At 49.9% G+C, this 20605-nt stretch overlaps 1 protein-coding gene across 9 annotated transcripts in view; it reads right to left on the bottom strand.

Moving 5' to 3' along the window:
• Positions 1-20605, bottom strand: part of BBS9 (Bardet-Biedl syndrome 9) — a 230463-nt gene that overhangs the window by 46886 nt on the left and 162972 nt on the right. Inside the window, exon 23 of one of the 9 annotated variants that reach the window (XM_064169881.1) lies at positions 6264-6343. The exons of 7 other annotated variants lie outside the window; for them this stretch is intronic. In XM_064169881.1, the coding sequence (XP_064025951.1) occupies positions 6288-6343 (56 nt within the window). In that variant the 3' untranslated portion in view covers positions 6264-6287. Of the gene's footprint in view, positions 1-3798; positions 3891-6263; positions 6344-20605 lie in introns of all 9 variants that reach the window. One more of the 9 variants, XM_064169879.1, reaches the window with a different exon arrangement.

Raw genomic sequence — 20605 nt, 5'->3', positions numbered from 1 at the left:
AATCACTGCAGGCTTTGGATGCAGATTTACTTGCAGGTGACCTCTGCACAATACCATTCTCATCCCTGTGCAAGAGGAATGTTTCTGAATGTCACAGCTGAGATTATAAATCCAAGCAAAATCAGAATCCTGTTATATTGCAGGCTCATCTTCAGTCCAAGGTGCTGAGCAGTCTACCCTCACTAATTAGACCATCTAATCCAAAGAAAAGAATTCCTCTTTTTGTTGTGCCTGGGAACGTTCAAAATCTGCCTGAAAGCAACACAGCTAAGCACAAACATGGAAGCCCAGAGAAAAAGCAGTTAGGGTTGGAAGGGACCACAAAGAGCAGCCAGTTCCAACCCCCCTGCCATGCCCAGGGACACCTCACACTAGATCAGGCTGCCCACAGCCTCATCCAGCCTGACCTTATATACCTCCAGGGATGAGGCTTCCACCACCTCCCTGGGCAACACCTTCCAGGCTCTCACCACCCACATGCTGAAGAACTACTTCTTACCATCTAGTCTGAATCTGCACATTTCCAGCTTTGTTCCATTCCCCCCAGTCCTATCACTCCCTCACAGACTAAAAAGTCCCTCCCCAGCTTTCCTGTAGTCCCCTTCAGATACTGAAAACTCAGAATAAGGTCACCTCGGAGCCTTCTCCTCTCGAGACTGCACAGTCTCAACTCCCTCAGTCTCTCCACACAGCTCCAGCCCACAGCAAAAGCTTTGCAGGTACAGAAGCACCCATGCCCAGGAAGAGGGAAATCTGTGCCTGTAAATAACCTCCCCTTTCAGTGAAACCAGTAATGTGATTTACACGTGGAGGTGTACTGAGGCCTCATTAGGAGGTGGTTTTAATGAGCCTGCACTCAGACCTGTCAGGGTGCTTCGGTCACATCCTGAAACCCAATGCAAGGTCTTTAGATTGGATTAAGCTTCAGATGTTCATAACCATGCACCCAAAAGCAATTCATATGGACGTGATGCTGAAACTGCACCAGGGGAGCTACATACTTTTGCCCCTAGAAACGAGGGCAGCCCTGCAGAGAGCATAACCATCAGTTAGGTACCGCTAGAGACCAGTCAGGAATCTCGGTACTACTGCCTCAGGACCTGTCCTTGTCCAGCTGTATCACAATGAATACATTTCAGACCCTACAAGTGCTATAGTCCCTGTTGGAACAGGTCCAAAGGAGGCCATAAAAATGATCAGAGGCCATAAAAATCATCATGGGGCTTGAATCCCTCTGCTATGAGGACAGGCTGAGAGAGTTGGGGTTGTTCAGCCTGGATGAGAGAAGGCTCTGGGGAGATCTTATTGTGGTCTTGGCTTTCCTAGCAAGGCCAGCTGTTGCAGAAGCAGCAGTGATGGTTTCAAACACCAACAAAGGGGAGATTTAGACTACAAGGAATACATGTTTTACAATAAGAATGGGAAAACCTCTGCCCCAGGTTGCCCAGACAGGTAACAGGAGCAGCCCACACTGAACAGGGCTCTGAGAGAAACCTGATCCGGTTGAAGATGTCCCTGCTCACTGCAGGGAGGCTGAACTAGATGACCTGTAAAGGTCTCTTCCAACCCAAAGCATTGTATGGTTCTGTGCTCATACAGGGAACACATGAGCAACTAAGGCAGGAAGCTGCTAGCTGCTGGGCTCACAGCTCCAAAATCTGCTTTGCATTTACACCTGCTGCAGCCAGAGCCTATAGATCAGAAACACTCCACTGAGTAAGGCTGGAAGGTGTAACAGGTGTGACTGTAGAACACAGGAAGCCCAGAAGGCAAATAGCATCCTGGGCTGCATCAATAGAGCAGCGGTCAGCAGATAGAGAGAGGAGATCCTGCCACTTTACTCTGCTGAGACCTCACCTGCAGTGCTGCATCCAGCTCTAGAGCCCTCAACACAGGAAGGGCATGGACCTGAGGAAGCAGGGCCAGAGGAGGACCACAAAAATGACCAGGGGGTCGGAGCACCTCTGCTACTAGGACAGGCAAAGGGAGCTGGGTGTGTTTAACCTGGAGAAGAGCAGGCTCCAAGGAGACCTAATAGCAGCCTGCCAGTACCTGAAATGGGCTACAAGAAGGATGGAGAGAGACTGTCTGCAAAGACCTGTAGGGATAGGAGAGCAGCAATGGCTTCAGACTAGAGCAGGGCAGATTTAGATCAGATATTAGGAACAAGTTCTGCACCAAAAAGGTGGTGGAATACTGAAACAGAATGCCCAGGGAGGTAGTTGGAGTCTCATCCCTGGAAATACTCAAGGTGAGGCTTGACAGGGCTCTGAGCAACCTGCTCTGGTGGAGGATGTCCCTGCTTACTGCAGAGATGTTGTACTGGATGAGCTTTGGAGAGACTGGATGAGGCATTTAGTGCCATGGTCTAGATGCCTGGACAGGGCTGGGTGCTGGGTTGGACTGGATGATCTTAGAGGTCTCTTCCAACCTGGCTGATTCTATGATTCTTTGAAAAGCAATTCTGTTCTTTCTGAATGAAAACCCCAAACTCCAATTACTCTCAAAGCAAGGATTTAAGCCCCACATTTTATCCCTTAACATTTCTATTCAACTCACAGATACGGGGAAGGGTTGAACTGCAAGAATTTTTGGTAGCCTTATCAAAAGATGGAACAAGATACAGACACTGGGAATAGGAAATCTTATCATGAAAAGCATAAAATATGGCTTTAAAAAAACCTCAAAGTGTTTTCTCCTAAACATCTGCCTTGCTTTTGTGCTATTTTATGTCCATGGTAATAAAGAAGTCAAGTTGAGGAGTGGCAGTTTATTAAGGATTTAAAAATGGCTCAGCTACAGCAGCTGCTTGGATCTCACAGCACATCCAGCGAGACCAAACGTTCCCTGTTGGTAACAGCTCATTCAAGCACAAGCATTGCTATTATGGATTGATATTAATAAACACAAGGATTAATCTGAAATGGGGCTTCAAAAAATCCATTTCCTTCCCTTACCATTTGCTATTTATTTTTTAGCTACCGAATATTCCTGGGCAGGTTAGCAAAAAAACATTAAACATTTCATCACTTTGCAGCACTGTTGAAGGCTTCGGATATTAACAGGGCAATATTTCTGAATTAAAGTTGCTCTTCTGGAATGAAACAAATATACATCGTGGCTGGATGCTTTTCAGACTCCCACTTCAGTTCCGTGCAACAGTTGGGGCTCTGCAGCCTGGAGAAGGCTTCCAGGAGACCTTGGAGTGGCCTTCCAGGATCCGAAGGGGGCTACAGGAAGGCTGGGGAGGGATTATTGATAAGGGCTTGTAATGCCAGGAGGAGAAATGGGTTTGAATTGGCGGAGGGGAGATGAAACTGGATGTTAGGCAAGGGTACTTTGCAGTGAGGGTGGTGAGACACTGGCACAGGTTGCCCAGGGAGGTTGTGGAGGACAGAAGCACCCAATGTGATCGAAGATCACATTGGGTGCTTCTGTCCTCCACAACCTCCCTTGGAGGTGTTCAAGGCCATTGAGTGAACTGCTCTAGTGGGAGGCATCCCTGCCTAGGGCAGGGCGTTGGAACTGGCTTGAGTGTTGTGGAGACAGAGAATTAATGCAGCAGAGTCAGGCATTTTATAGGAAAAAAAAGAGTTATTTTGTTTGCCTGAAAACCTGCCCCCAAAACCAGCTACGGAAATTAATGGAGTTTTAATTAGCAGACTCAGTTAGGTTGAGAAGCTCTGCAAGGATACCCTAGGTAAAATTTGACGATTTAGGGAGTCAGAAGTTGGAAAAGCTGAGCTATTAAGTAATAGCATTCCCCACTAATAATAAAGCTGAGCCCAAATTACTCACAGGTGAGTTAGGCTGGCTCAAAGGACGGTCCAGACGCTTGTCCCCTCGCTGTCTTGCAGAGGCCGTCGGAGGGTCGTTAAGGCTTACCGAGCCTGCATAAAGGGCGGGAAGCCACCTTCGGAGCAGAGCGCCAGGGGCTCCTGCTGCAGAAGCTACCCGGGTGGCGGGGAGCTCTGAGGCGGGGACCCCAAGGCGGGAAGCCCCCCGGTACTTACACCCTTCCTAGACAAGGAGCGGAGCTACCGCTGCCTGGGCGGGAAGAGCACAGCCGGTCCCCTGCGCGGGCACCGCTCGAGCCCCAACGGCCTCCTGCTCCCCCCGGGCACTGCGCGGGGCACCGCTCGTGCCGGCTGCGCGGGGCACCGCTCGGGCCCCAACGGCCTCTTGCTCCCCCCGGGCACTGCGCGGGGCACCGCTCGTGACGGCTGCACGGTGCACCCCTGGTGCCGGGAGCGGCTCTTGCTCCCCCCGGGCAATGCACGGTGCACCCCTCCTGCTGGGAGCGGCTCTTGCTCCCCGCGGGCAGTGCACGGTGCATCACTCGTGCCGGCTGCACGGGCACCCCTCCTGCTGGGAGCGTCTCTTGCTCCCCCCGGGCAGTGCACGGTGCACCCCAGGTGCTAGGAGCGGCTCTTGCTCCCCCCGGGCAGTGCACGGTGCACCCCAGGTGCTGGGAGCGGCTCTTGCTCCCCCCGGGCAGTGCACGGTGCACCCCAGGTGCTGGGAGCGGCTCTTGCTCCCCCCGGGCAATGCACGGTGCACTGCTCGTGCCCGAACGGCCTCTTGCTCCCCGCGGGCAGTGCACGGTGCACCCCTGGTGCCGGGAGCGTCTCTTGCTCCCCGCGGGCAATGCACGGTGCACCCCTCGTGCTGGGAGCGGCTCTTGCTGGCCGCGGGCAGTGCACGGTGCATCACTCGTGCCGGCTGCACGGGCACCCCTCCTGCTGGGAGCGTCTCTTGCTCCCCGCGGGCAGTGCGCGGTGCACCCCAGGTGCTAGGAGCGGCTCTTGCTCCCCGCGGGCAGTGCACGGTGCACCCCTGGTGCTGAGAGCGGCTCTTGCTCCCCGCGGGCAATGCACGGTGCACCCCTGGTGCTGAGAGCGGCTCTTGCTCCCCGCCTCACGCCTGCAGGGTAGGGGGCGGGGGACACACACAGGTGTTTTCACGCCTTTTCCTCTGCCATTCAAAGCACAGAGAGAGAGGAATTTAGGGGTATACAGGACTCCAGGACAATGAGCTTTGAGGCAGGATCCCCTCCCTTGCCCTGCTGGCCACGCTGCTCTTGCAGCCCGGCACACGGTTGGCTGAAGGGTTCCTTATCCAGCAGTGCTGCACCCATCAGATCCATGTTTTTCCAGTTTAGGGACCAGGATGTCATGCGGGACAGAGTCAAATGCCTTACTCAGATCCAGGTAGGCGATGTCAGTTGCCCTTCCCTTGTGAAGGGCTATTTGTGACTAAGAATAGGAGGGAATTCTTACTGAAATTGCACAGTGGAATTCTCAGCATCACCAAAAAGATCAACCTCAACTAACCCAACACATTTCTGTCCTGCTGAACATTATCAAAAGCAACACAGATTATCTTTTTCCACCTTCTGAGGTCTTCTACAATAAATATCAGCAACCCAAAGTTGCCTCCACAGCATTGTTTTAAAAGGCACCAAGAACTAGAGGTTTGTTGTTCAAAGCTAGCAAGTCTGGCACTAGCTGCAGTCAGATTGCACAAGAAGGCATCACCTCAATATTTCTAAGCAGTTACCAGGCCCAAGGCACTGTTTTCACGGTCTCTTTGGGCTATTTTCTACATGCTCTGCAAGTCACTGTTGCAGTAAAAGAAGCTGATGCTCTCTGAAGCCCTTGCAGCTACTCACCTCCACCCCCCTCACAGCAGCAATCCCCACCTTCCAATACAGGAAGCCTGTAATTTGCTTCCTTAACCTATTCCAGACAAAACAAATGAAGTTAACAGCAGAATTCCAATAGCAGGTTTTGCTAAGCAAGGCACTTTAGATGCCATTCATCTCTTACCTCCACTCACAGGGTTGGATTGTTGCTTATCTCTAAGGGGTAAAAGAGAAAGAGAGGGAAGAGGGAGAGGAAAACTGACTGCAGGGAGGTTGCAGACTGTGGGGAAGGCTCAGGGGAAGACCTTAATACTCTCTACAACCACCTGAAAGGAGGCTGTAGCCAGGTGGGGTTGGTCTCTCCTCACAGGCAACCAGCAACAGAATAAGAGGACACAGCCTCAAATTGTGCCGGGGGAGGTCTAGGCTGGCTGTTAGGAGGAAGTTGTTGGCAGAGAGAATGATTGGCATTGGAATGGGCTGCCCAGGGAGGTGGTGGAGTCCCCCACCCTGGAGGTGTTGAAGCAAAGCCTGGATGAGGCACTTAGTGCCATGGTTTAGTTAGTTAGCAGGGTTAGGTGATAGGTTAGACTCAATGATCCTAGAGGTCTTTTCCAACCTGGTTGATCCTGTGACATGAGCATCAGTGTGGTAGGTCCAGTCCACATTTGCCAGCATCAGAAGATATGATGGATTGGCCTGAAATGAAACAATCAGGCTGCTGAACACAGAGATTCCTTTCTTGAGCTCGAAGAAGTTGAAACCCCTGGATAAAATTATGTGCCAATTATGTATAAACTACCACTAGAATAAAGGAAGCTTGGTTCACTCTGTGATTTCTTCTACTGACAAGTCGAATATGCCAGGCTGGGTATCTGTGACTGAAAGCATTACAAGTTGCACGGTGAATTCTCACCCTGCCTGCTTCAGAGAACATAAATCTCTGGCAGTGAATGCCTGTCCAGCTTGGTTAAGCCATCAGATGCAAAGTGTTAGAATTGCTGCTCTTGTTTCCCTGTTTAATCTCTTGTCGAGGGAGTCCCCAAGGTGCTCTTTAACTGTGTTTATACAGCAAAGCAGTGATGTATCACATGTGGCAGCACGAAAATATTTTCATGCTGATTACAGAGCTTTGTGTGGGGCTGATGAAGGCCTTTCTCCTGCTTCAACTCTGCAGCGAGACTTTCAGATTTATGTGTGAACTTGTAACTCAGCATTGGCAAAATCTGTGCTCCCCTCTGGGACAGTTCCATTGGAAATGAGATTCCATTCAAATGTCTACTGTGCAGTTATTGCCTGGACCTTCACAAGCAAAAGAGAGACCATTCCCCTGGTGATCACCTACCCAGGTAGCTCAGCAGCTAGGATTAACTGCAAGCACTTGCAGAGACCCAACTCCAGGTGTCTCTTCAAAAGAGCAGATGGAAATTGGTTTGTGTTTTACTCACTTGTGGCTGTGATGCTGCACAGTATCCAAGCACTGATTATTTTAATAGCAGCAGTTCCAGTCCTTAATCACAGCAGATTTGACTGGGACCACAGAATCAGTCAGGGTTGGAAGGGACCACAAGGAGCAGCCAGTTCTGACCCCCTGCCGTGGGCAGGGACACCCTACCCTTGATCAGGCTGCCCACAGCCTCATCCAGCCTGGCCTTAAATACCTCCAGAGATGGGGCCTCAACCACCTCCCTGGGCAACCCATTCCATCAGCACTCTCATGGTGAAGAAGTTCCTCCTCACTTCTCTTGAGCAGAATTTCCCCCCACTTTTAAAAGACACTATCTTTGACAGACACTAAGCAAGGACAATGTGTAACGTTTCTGTCCAAGTCATACAAGCAAACAGGTTGGAAGAGACCTCCAAAGCTCAGCCAGCCCAACCTAGCACCCAGCCCTGGCCAACCAACCAGACCATGGCACTAAGTACCCCAGCCAGGCTTTGCTTCAACACCTCCAGGCACAGCCACTCCACCACCTCCCTGGGCAGCCCATTCCAATGCCAATCACTCTCTCTGCCAACAACTTCTTCCTGACATCCAGCCTAGACCTGCCCTGGCAGAACGAGCCCATGGAGCCTGTGCAGAGACCTCCAAAAACTGCAATGAGTGTTATCATCACAGAACACTCAAATGGCTTAGGATGGAAGAGATCTCAGACCTCATCCATTCCAGCCTCCCCACCACGGGCAGGGACACCTCTCCACTAGACTCAGCTGCTCAAGGACTCATACAACCTGACTTTCAACACCCTCATGGAGGAGGCAGCCACAGCCTCCCTGGGCAGCCTGTGCCAGAGTCTCATCACCCTTCTACTGAAGAATTTCCTCCAAACATCCAGTCTCTAACTCAAATTCAGATTCAAACCATTTCCCCTTATCCTGTTGCTAGACACCCTTAGGGAAAGTCACTCTGCAGCCTTCCCGCAGGATCCCTCCAGGTATTTCAAAGCAGCTCCAACATTCCCCCTAGAGTCTTCTCCAGGCTGCACATCCCCAGCCTGTCCTCATAGCAGAGCTGGCCCAGCCCTCAGATCACCTTTGTGACCCCCTCTGGACTCACTCCAACAGCTCTGTGTCCTTCTTGTACTGGGCACACCAAAACTGGAGGCAGGATTGGAGGTGATGTCTGAGGAGAGCAAAGCCAAGGGGCACAATCCGCTCTCTTGCCCTGCTGCCCACACTCTGGCTGCAGCCAGCGCACACAGCTGCCTGCTGGGCTGCACCAAGGCACTGCCAGCTCCTGGGGAGCTTCTCAGCAATGAAAGCACCCAAAGGCTCTTTCTTTAAAGCTGCCCTCCGCCCACTCTGCATCCAGCCTGGCTCTGTGCTTGGGATTGCCTCCACCACACAACAGTAGAGACCCATCAGAAGCTCACCCTCAGCGGTTTGCACACACACAGAGACACATCTCAAGTCAGATGTGCCTGCTTCCATGCGTTCCTGGAGCCTGTGCTGCTTTCATCCCACCACAGAAGGCATCCAGCTCTCTGCACACTATTTTCAAAGGCAGTTTCATAAAACCAAATGAGCCAGAGACTTTCCCCCCCTTTTCTTAAAAAGACCCAGCACTCAGCGCCCAAATTCCATTACATTTCAAAGGAATTTAAGAGCTCAGCTCCCTCGTGGCCTTTAACGGTGGTCAGCTACATACCATTTATCAAAACAGCAACTATTTGATCCCCATTTGGGCACAAAAAAGATGGGTGCCAAGAGGCAACGTCGGCATCTTCAAGCCAGTGATTTACATATATCCATTTCACCTTATATATGCTGCCTGCACAGTCATTACCTAATAACTGCTTTATTGCTTCCTGACAGGGGCCTCCTCCACTCTGCTCCAGCCCTTCAATAACACAGCGGGGCTGGCTCCCACACCTCTCCCACATCATGGGGCTGTCACTGCATCACTGACCAAGCACTTGTCACTGAGCTGATAGGAGGTCAGGAAAAAAGACCAAGATTAGATCAGGTTTGCTGCTCGGGGGAGCCCCCGAGGGGAGCCAGCACTGCCCAGGGGAGCCCCGGAGGGGGCTGGCACATACTGCTAGCAAATAAGCTGTCTGCACCCAAACCAATGTGTGCATATCACAGTATCACCAAGGTTGGAAGAGACCTCAAAGACCACCAAGTCCAACCCTTTACCACAGAGCTCAAGGCTAGACCATGGCACCAAGTGCCATGTCCAATCCTGCCTTGAATAGCCCCAAGGACGGCGACTCCACCACCTCCCCGGGCAGCCCATTCCAGTGTCCAGTGACTCTCTCAGTGAAGAACTTTCTCCTCACCTCCAGCCTAAATTTCCCCTGGTGTAGCTTGAGGCTGTGTCCTCTTGTTCTGGTGCTGGCCACCTGAGAGAAGAGAGCAACCTCCCCCTGGCCACAACCACCCTTCAGGTAGTTGTAGACAGCAATAAGGTCACCCCTGAGCCTCCTCTTCTCCAGGCTAACCAATCCCAGCTCCCTCAGCCTCTCCTCCTAGGGCTTGTGCTCGAGGCATATATATAAACACACACACAAACTTCATAACTGTAAAAATAGTCTTAAGTCTGGCTTGGAGGGGACGTTGAAGAAGTGAATACTCTCTTGCTTCATAGAATCAAGCAGGTTGGAAGCAACCTCCAAGCTCAGCCAGTCCAACCTAGCACCCAGCCCTGGCCAACCAACTAGACCATGGCACTAAGTGCCTCATCCAGTCTTCTCTTGAGCACCCCCAGGGATGGCAACTCCACCAACTCCCCGGGCAGCCCATTCCAGGCTGTCTCCCTAGATAAGGCCTTTCAGTGCCATCTAGACCATTTTCACTGTTCTTCTAACAGTCCTGTAGGAAGAGAGACTTCAGCTCTTCCCACCCAGCTGACGCTGCCATGAGATGTTCAACACAAAAGCCAAGCACACAAATAGTGGAGGCAAAGGCTCCCTCAGCACAGCTCAGCCAGAAAGAAACTAACAGCAGAACCTAGAGGCCGCCCTGGGATTGTTTTCTAACATAAGCACTTTCCACCCAAAGGGCAAAAGTCAAGGAGGGTTTGATTGTGGAGTCAAAATAGCCCTGCCACTCTATTATTTTAGCCTCCCTTTCTTCCTCTGGATTATTCCTCTCGACACAACCTACAGCATTTAACGATACAGCTGCTGGCAGAGGATTTATAGAGGAACAACACTTGACTGTCTCTCGGCTACTTATCTTCCCAGGCAGGCAAAGGCAAAAGCTGCGCTCTGTACACAGCGACTCCTTGGTGTCTGCCCTGCTCCTCGCCGTGTTTGCTTTGCGTGCACATGGGACACCACGGTTTGAAGTGAAGCAGAGCAGTTCACTTTCCCAAAAGGACATGAGAGGCTTTTACAGAGAGCTGAAGGCAGCCTGTGATGCATGGCTGACCCTGCAAAGGGCTGCTAAGACCAACTGTGCTTGCTAGACTGGGAAACCCAAAGTTTGCCCCACGAATTAAGAATTAAGTGCTTGGATGTGGCTCAGGTTGTTCAAGACAACAACAGCAGCTTGGGTTTTGTAATTACACAAGAAGCAAGACAACTACTCAGTAGGAAAATAACTTGTGCTGTTCTCATGAATCTGGGAAGCACCAGTGGAAGATGTTTAGCCTGCAGAAGAGGAGGCTCAGGGCAGAGCTCATTGCTGGCTACAACTACCTGAAGGGAGGCTGTAGCCAGGTGGGGTTGGGCTCTGCTGCCAGGCAGCCAGCAACAGAAGAAGGGGACACAGTCTGAAGCTGTGCCAGGGCAGGTCTAGGCTGGATGTTGTTAGGAAGTTGTTGTCAGAGAGAGTGATTGGCATTGGAATGGGCTGCCCAGGGAGGTGGTGGAGTCTCTCTGCCTGGAGGTGTTGAAGCCAAGCCTGGCTGGGGCACTTAGTGCCATGGTCTGGTTGATTGGCCAGGGCTGGGTGCTAGGTTGGGCTGGCTGAGCTTGGAGCTCTCTTCCAAGCTGGTTGATTCTGTGTGTCAAAGAACCCATGGAGAATCATGGGCTCACAGAATGGCTCAGAGTTGGAAGGGATCTCAGAGATCATCTAACTTCCACCTTCCTTCCACAGGCAGGGACATCTCTCAACTAGACTCAGCTGCTCAAGGGCTCACCCAGCCTGGCTTTGAACACCTCCAGGGAGAAGGCTGCCACAACCTCCCGGGGCAGCCAATTCCAGACTCCCACTGAAGAACCTCGTCCTCAGATCCAGGCTGAACCCTACTCTCCTTCAGCTTAAAATCCCTTGTGCTATTGCTAGACACCCTCTGCAACTTCCCTGAACTTCACAAATCAAGCCAAGTTTGTAGCAGGAAAGAGGATTGTGTTTTAGTTAGAAACTTCCATGACATGTGCCCAGAAGCTACACAGAACATGATGACTTTATTCCAGAGTAACCAAAATCCACCTTCAAGGAAACACATTCTGTTTAAATTTTTAATGACTGACTCCCTAAGCAGTTTCAAACCACAGTTTGTTCACAGTCAGTGGCCAACAGATACTAACTCTACAAGTTAACCCTAAAAAGAATTAATCAGATTAAGTGTCTTTGAGAAACATATTGGTCTTCTGAGAGGATACACCCGAGCACTTTCTGCCCAAGGTCCTACAACCAAGGTCTCCTACCTGCTTCTCCTGGCTTTCTAACACAGTTAAAAGGCTAAGATGAAACAAGGATTATGTTAGCTTTGAGCAACACTGTGCAGAAAGGCACCTCCTGACAGTGGCAGTAACTGGACTTGGCTCTGACATCAAGGAGTGAGCATTCTTGTGTGCTGGCCATATGCAGGCTGCATAACAGCAGCAGAACTATGAAGAAATAGCCAAGGAACTAATCTCTATCTGCTTTTGCAGACGAGACAATTTGAGGATCCATAGGGTGCATGGCTGTAAATCTCTAACTGAAAATCACACCCAGAGACAGAAAGCAGTGGAATGACTGCCATACTTTGAGGCTAACAATGAACATGTCAGAGCTCCTGCAGCATCAGTACAGGGTGCCAAAGATATAAATCACTGCCCTGAGTGAAAATGCAAGAGAGGAAGTTATTTGTGTAAAAGCCTGAGAAAAGATGACTTAATTAAAGAACAAAATCCTCACTGCATCCACTTGATTTACAAGCTGTTCCAATGTAGGACACAACAGTACTGTGCAATAAAGGGCATCAGCTGTCCCTCACTATCACAGTGAGCACAAACCCTCTGCATTAACATGGGGTGTAGGAAAGGTCCATTTGAAGATATTCCTTAGGCAGTCCATAGAGCAAACCACTCACTGCCACTTCACTGATCCCAGCCACCCTGCTTATGTATCTCAAAAGGCAAATAGGTTCACCACTATCTTAGCACAGCTTCAGCAGAAAGAGACCCCCAGGAGGCTCTTATAGAGCTTCTTCCACTCTCCAGTGTGGAAAACAAACTTTACAGGTCCCTAATGTGTGAGGCTTAAAGGCAAGTGTCAGGCATCTATCTCTGGTATTCTAGCATGATACCAGCCAGCCTCGGTGCCACAACCTGTGACATAAACCTTCAGAAGCACCTAAAACACAAGGTGGGGATGTGTTAGGTGGAATTTAGGTTACCTTTATTGGGTACTCTTGATTGGCTAGGGCTGGGTGATACGTTGGACTGAATGATCTTGGCGGTCTCTCACAACCTGGCTGATTCTATGATACCAGTCCACCAAAAGAGACTGAAGTCATTCAGCCTCTCTGGAGCTGATGGGGTCAGGTTTCTCCACAATGGAATAAGAGAAGTTCACGTGATAAAGAGAAGCCTGTGACAGCAGTTAGTACTACTGCCTACTGGGAGTTAGGCAAGCCTGTGCAGCTACCCTCTGCAGTGCCAGTCTAGAGGACACATCACTCGTGCAGAAGGCAACAAGAATCAGCTCCTCTTTCAGACTGAGTCAGAACCACCTCCACGACAGGTTTGGCATTTTATGGCACTACAAGGCTACAAACCACCAACACCAACAGGCCTGTCAAAGCAAAAGTACGTTCTCATGATGCATGATTTCCAACTGCTTCCTCAGCAGCTTCTCTTACACCTAACTAGATGGTTGTCAGTTGTTTTAGCACACCATTTGCAACAGGACAAGGGTAATGATTTTAAACCTTCAGCCACACCAAGCTCAGCCCTCCTCAGACACTCCAGCTGCAAGGACAAGACTCAATCCACATTTGTACCTCAAGCCTCGGTCCTATGGGAGAAAGGACTCATTTGGGTTGGATGCAGGCATGGCCAGTGAACTCCTGGATCATGCCCTCACACTGCACATACCTGAAGGTAGTCATAGATGGATGGGAGGGTGGAACTGGGAAAGGTTACAGCTTCATCTACACTCCCCTGCTACTGCCAAAGCCATCCCTCATGTTTCAGTCAGGAGACAGAAATGGATGGAGAGTACAGGACCACACTGGCATTCAGGAGACTTTTCCCAGCAGTAGCTGGTTCCTGTGACTTGTTCTAGACACAAAGAATTTCAGAGGTTTCCTTGTAAGCCCCCTGGGAAACGGCCAACTGTGAAAGCTGCTGGAATTTCCTGATAACCACAGTGTCCTGCCCTGTATTCTAGAATAAACAATGCTGACAGCAAGAGCACACCAGAAGCAGACTACCAGCATGCTGCAGCAGCAGGGAACTTCCACCTCCTTTTCATTTGCCCTTACTATGAGAGCTGATGTGTGCCACAAGCTGCTCCTGACACGCTCAGATCCACTGCCACAGCCACGCAAGTGAGAACATAAAGAAGAGAACATCCAGCAAGAGAGGATCTTTTTAAAAGCCATTCTTAAGTGCTTCTTTCATCACACATCCTTGTAACACATACTACAATCAATCATCTCTGCAGCCCATTTTTACAGAGTAATTACATGTACTGTAAAAAAATCATGCATGGAGGAGAAAGTATCTGAAGAACACATCTCCTAAACCCAGCTTTAGCTCTGACTACAGGCAGTCATAAAACTGGCTTTATCATAGAACCAAGCAGGTTGGAAGAGACCTCCAAGCTCAGCCAGTCCAACCTAGCACCCAGCCCTGGCCAATGAGCCAGACCATGGCACTAAGTGCCCCAGCCAGGCTTGGCTTCAACACCTCCAGGCACAGCCACTCCACCACCTCCCTGGGCAGCCCATTCCAATGCCAATCACTCTCTCTGACAACAACTTCCTAACAACATCCAGCCTAGACCTGCCCTGGCACAACTTGAGACTGTGTCCCCTTGTTCTGTTGCTGGGTGCCTGGCAGCAGAGCCCAACCCCACCTGGCTACAGCCTCCCTGCAGGGAGTTGTAGCCAGCAATGAGCTCTGCTCTGAGCCTCCTCTGCTGCAGGCTGCACCCCCCCAGCTCCCTCAGCCTCTCCTCACAGGGCTCTGCTCCAGGCCCCTCCCCAGCTTTGGCGCCCTCCTGTGGACACCTTCCAGCACCTCAACATCTCTCTGCAATGGAGGAGCCCAGAACTGGACACAGCACTCCAGGGGTGGCCTGAGCAGTGCTAAGCACAGGGGCACAAGAACCTCCCTTGTCCTGCTGCCCACACTGCTCCTGAGCCAGCCCAGGATGCCATTGGCTCTGCTGCCCACCTGGGCACTGCTGCCTCATCTTCAGCTCCTCTCTGCCAGCACCCCCAGCTCCCTCTCTGCCTGGCTGCTCTCAGCCACTCTGTCCCCAGCCTGTAGTGCTGCTTGGGGTTGTTGTGGCCAAAGTGCAGAACCCTCCCATTGGCCTCTGCCCACCCATCCAGCCTGGCCAGGGCCCGCTGCAGGGCTCTGCTACCCTCCAACAGCTCCACAGCCGCTCCTAGCTTGGTGTCATCTGCAAACTCACTGACTTGTAGGACTTTTTTTGTCAACATAGGGGCCAGATTCTACTGCCAGGGATACAATAACCTCAAAAACACACCCTTCATAAAATCACAGAATGGTTTAGGGTGGAAGAGACCTCCAAAGGTGATGAAGTCCAACTCCCTGACAGTCAGCAGGGACAGCCTCAACTAGATTAGGTTGCTGAGAGCCTTCTCAAGCCTGATCTTAATAACAATAATCACAAATAGTAATTATTATCTATAATAATTCCTAGATTTTTCAAAGGCATATACACTGCACTGCTTTTAGCTATATCCCCACCACTCTTTATGGAAGCCTTGACAGAAACCTTTCTATATCTGGTGACAATTATTTGTATGCAAGAAACAAGATACCAGGCCATGAAAAATAAAAGAGCCTAGCTCATGTCATCTACCCAACCCTAAGGTTAGCTGTGGGGACACACCATTAAACACTGGCTGCTCTTCCTAGCCAATCTATTCAGAATTTGTCAGAACCACACATGAGGAGTCCAGGAAACTCCTTCATATCCATCAGCCAAGCTTGATTAGCCTGCAAAAACAAATGGTGTGGGAGTTAAGAGCTCCCAAAGTTCAAAGGCAGGTCAGAAAGTAACAAAGCTCCACATAAAGGAGGATCAGTTGGCTTCAGCTGCCTGCTGTATCATTAGGCCACTTGGTAATGTCCCTCTTTTGTTAGGCCTACATCCAGCTCCTCTAACACTTCTTTCCAAACTCAACTTCAAACTTCATAACTATTAAGCATCAGACCCACAGCAAGTGAGGAGTGATTGTAGCATCAACGGGCACATGTGTCCACAATCACCAACTGCTTCTGGAGGATGAGGGCTGCACACCAGCTACTGGAATGGGCTGTCCAGGGAAGGTGGTGGAGTCATCATCCCTGGAGGTGTTGAAGCAAAGCCTGTATGGAACACTTACTGCCATGGTCTGGTTGATTGGCCAGGGCTGGGTGCTAGGTTGGACTGGCTGAGCTTGGAGCTCTCTTCCAACCTGGCTGATTCTATGATGGAGCTGGAAGATGCCCATCAAGTATCTTGGTAAGGCCTGCTGGGAAAGGCAGCATGGAAGATAGAAAATTACTAGCTAGCAGAGACCAAGAACTGTAGAGGGCAGATAGCTTCAAACCAGGAACACACTTGTGATGGCTTTTGGTTGGCCAAAGCCAGGCAGCTCCACTGGTGTGGCACTTCAGTCAAGTCCGACTCCAGCCCCTGGTGCCGAGGCATCAGCGCCAGACACACGGAGCTGCTCCTGCCTTCTGTCAGGCTCTTAAAACGTGCTACAGGTCTCAGACCTGGCCCAGCACAAGAGGTTTTCTTTGACTGCCTGAGCCAGTGAAGGTGGCAGGCAGCAAGTGTGTGCTGATGTGCTTGCCACGGGGAGAAGTTGAGTCACTGCTCGCTTTGCCAGCTGGACTCAAACACGGGTTTAATAAACTGGTTCACTGCAGCCATCATGCCTGGCTGCTGCTGGCACAAAATGCTTTCATCTCCAAGTGTCACAGGCAGGTTACTGTGATGCCTTTTTTGGGTTTTTAATTCAGTAGGTAAATAGAAACGTGGAAATTTCAGCTCCCAAAGCCCACGGGGAAAGAGAACACAAAATGAAGAACCTGGTTCTGATGATGTTTGTTGCAGGCACAAACTGCCCTCACAATTCCAGCTCCCTATTCAGAAAGGGAAGCAACAAAACTAAGCCTGTCCTCTGTGGTCAGTTATAATTGCTGAAAGATTGGAATTCTTTCCAGCACAAGTTCATTCTGCAAAGGTTTACTTGGAACAGGTCAGGGAAATATCAGGCAAGGAAGTAACTTCTTGTCAGACAACCTAAAGAAACAGGTCCAGACAAGTGAGATGTAACCAACTCATTGCTTGCCAGGAAAGTTGCATGTAAATGCCACAGAAAACCCACCAGAAATGCACAATCTGCACTGCCTTCTCCTTTGCAACATTCCTGCTCTGGTTGTGGTTGGTCAATCTTGAATCACACTGCACTTCAGGAAAGGAACTGATCTCTACCTGGGTGTAAAAGGTATTTAGATCTTGCCCAGCATCTTTTTAACCAGATGTCAACACAGCAGAATCACAGAGCAGTTTGGGTTGGAAGAAACCCTTGAGTCCAATCATCAATCCACCCCTCCCAAGTCCATCACTACACAATGTCCCTCAGCACCACGCCTACATGTCTTTTAAATACTGCCAGGGATGGTGACTCCACTCCTGGAGATACTAAATCCCTGCCTGGATGAGGTCCTGTGGGATCCTGCTCTGGCAAGGGAGTTGGACTGGAAGAGCTTTCAAGGTCCCTCCCAACCCTTAACATTCTGTGCTTCCCTGGGCAGCCTGTACCAGTCTTTGACAACCTTTTCAGTGAAGAAGTTTTTCCTAATAACCAACCTAAGCCTCCCCTGGCACAGCTTGAAGACACTTCCTCTTATGCTAGCACTTGTTCCTCGGGAGAAGAGCCTGATCTCCCCCTCACTACAACCTCCTTTCATGCAGTTGTAGAGGATGAAGTGGTCTCCCCTGAGCCTGCTTTTGCCAGGAGGTGGTGGTGTCAGCATCCCTGGAGGTGTTCAAGAAAAGCCTGGATGAGGCACTTAGTGCCATGGTCTGGTTGAGTAGGGCTGGGTGCTAGGTTGGGCTGGCTGAGCTTGGAGGTCTCTTCCAACCTGGCTGATTCTATGATCCTGGACAATCCATTCCCTCAGCGACTCCTCGCAAGACTTGTTCTCTAGACCCTTCACCACCATCACTGACCTCCAGCACCTCAATGTCCTTGGAGTGAGGAACCCAACCCTGAACACAGTACTGTAGGTGCAGCCTCAGTGCAGAGTACACAGGGGATGTTCACTTCCCTAGTGCTGCTGACCACAGTATTCCTGCTACAGGCCACTTGGGCACACTGGTCAGCAGCCACCTGAACGTGGGCCAGCAATAAGCCCAGCTCCCATGGTAAAGGTTCTTCTCATACCACAAATAGGAGCAGCAATATCAGCAGCAAGATTTTCAGGAAGGATCTGTGAACCTTCATTCCCTTTTCAACTGTAAAATGTGCTTGGCCCTCATTGCACCCCAGACTTCCAAAGCACAAGTGAAAGTCATCCCAGTAAGTTTGTTACACCAACATGCTGGCACCCGCTAGCAGAGCGACTTCTGTGCAAATGTTTTCTCTGGATTTGCTGTGTCAGAGAAAGAAAAGGGCAAGGATAAGGAAAATGGAGGTGAAGGATTGTTTTTCATTCCTCAGCCATCAGGCTGCACATGTCTGCTGACCGCTGAACTTGTTTTATTTGCTAGGGCAGCAGGGAACAATAACGGTTCTCCGACGCACAGGGAAACAGAAGAGCTTCAGAGTCACACACAAACCTCCCCAACATCCTTTGAATGATCAAAGGCAAGGGGGGAAAAAAAGAATCATATTTCCATTAGAGATTATGGAATTTGAGATTCAGGTCTCCTTGCCTAGTTGGCATAAATTAGTTAAGGAGTTAAGTCCCAACTTCTCACTTAGAATCATAGAATGGTTTAGGTTGGAAGGGACCATCCAGCTCCAACCCCCTGCCATAGGCAGGGACACTTCCCACTAGAACAAGTCACTCAAGGCCTCATCCAAAACTGCCTTTCACAGCTCCAAGGAGGTTGTGAAAGATCACATTGGATGCTTCTGTGCTCCACAACCTCCCTGGGCAACCTGTGCCAGTGTCTCACCACCCTCACTGCAAACAACTTCTTCCTAACATCCAGTTTCAATCTCCCCTCTGCCACTTCACACCCATTCCTCCTCCTCCTGTCGTTACAAGACCTTGTCAATAGTCCCTCCCCAGCCCTCCTGGAGCCCCCTTCAAATACTGCAAGGCCACTCCAAGGTCTCCTCAAAACCTTCTCTTCTCCAGGCTGCAGAGCCCCAACTCTCCCAGCCTGTCCTCACAGCAGAGCTGCTGCAGCCCTCTCAGCATCTTGGTGGCCTCCTCTGGACTGGCTCCAACAGTTCCATGCCCTGCTTGTGTTGGGGGCTCCAGAACTGCTCACAGTTCAAGCATTTATGCCATCTATACCAAAGATATGCTACACATTTCCACCAAAGGAACAGTGGAGCTACAGAATGGGCTTTCAGAAACGTGGACTCAGGCATTTGATCATATTTAAAAGGGAAGGACATTTCTGTATTTTATAGTTTCCCAGCATCTACATCAGGAGAAAGAGTTGCTGCACTCTTATTCATTGTGGGCACAGGCCAGATGTCTCCCAACTAATTCACCTCACTCATGGCCACACTAAGGAGCACCAAACCTTCACAAGTGAGTTTTGACTACTGTCAAGAGAGCAAAACTGCTTCAATATGTGTCAGAGAGATACTGAGAAATCTGTGTATTAAAATATATGAGTTCTACCTGCAGATGAGATTCACAGAACAGCTTAGAGATCATCTCCTCCAACCTCCCCACCACAGGCCAGGACACTTCTCAACTGGACTCAGCTGCTTAAAGCCTTATTCTCCAAGAGCTCAAAAATAAGTGGCTGCATGCTCTGGCACCAACCAAAGGGCTCTGAAGGATACAGGAAAGGTGCATTTGACAGTTCAATGACTTCTGCAACAATCACTCACTCCTTTGAAAGCAATTTTGGCAGGCTTAACTTTAGACTTTCTTCTGCTACATCATCAATGCCCTTTCGTTGTTGTGTGCCTCAAACATTTTTGATATCAGAAGGCTCAGCATCCAAGCAATATTACCTGAGCAGATGAAAGGACTAAAGAGAGACAGCAAGAACAGGGAAATTGTGAATGCAATTCAGATGTTCTGGGTAGGTTTTCATATCACAGAAAGCCACAATAGGAAGCTGACTCTTCCCAAGCAAACACAACCTCCAGTACCTGTTCACTGCAGCATTTGCTACCTACCACAGCAACAATTCCCCTCTCTGGTAAAAGACAGATTTTCTAATTGATAACCTTGGTGGTCATTAAGAGCTTAAAGTCCTACTATGGAAATTTTACTCTCAGTTGTTTAATATTATGTCCACACAACCTCTTCTGTAGTGTGCAAAATGCAGAAGAAAATACCAACACCTAAATAAAACAAAGCTACTTAAATATTGAGCTACTGCTGATTACTTCTGACCATTCACAGCATGTGCATCACCTGTGGGCCAAATATCTTCAGAGTATTTAACTGACCAGTAAGCTGTGTGACACTTCATTAGGGAAAAAATAACACCCTGTGGACTTCATTATGAAAGAGGGAGGTCATCCAAAGTTATCAAGAGTTGATTGTCTTCTTGATCAAAAAAAGTAGCCCTCTGACCTTTCCCCTTTTCCTGCACTTGCAAGAAAGTTATTCCACAGCAAACACTGCTTGCAAATGCTCAGACTTCCTAAAGCCCACCAGGCTGTTTGTTTTTCCAACTGCAAAGGTAGCAGGCAGCAGCATTCATGAGACACCCACTCGCAAGCCACATGCAAGTGCATTCCACACGAGCAGCAGAACCTTGGCAAAGTTATTTCCCTTCTGCACATAGAATTGTAAAACCTTTGTGGTCAGAAAAGACCTTTAAAGGTCCTCAAGTCCAACCATTAACCCCACCACTGCTGAACAACCATCAGATAAACCTGCTCAGAGGCATATTTCACAC

This window comes from Pogoniulus pusillus, chromosome 32 (genome assembly GCF_015220805.1).
Source record: "Pogoniulus pusillus isolate bPogPus1 chromosome 32, bPogPus1.pri, whole genome shotgun sequence".
In the NCBI taxonomy this organism is placed as follows: domain Eukaryota; kingdom Metazoa; phylum Chordata; class Aves; order Piciformes; family Lybiidae; genus Pogoniulus; species Pogoniulus pusillus.
This window is presented reverse-complemented; position numbering and strand designations above follow the sequence as displayed.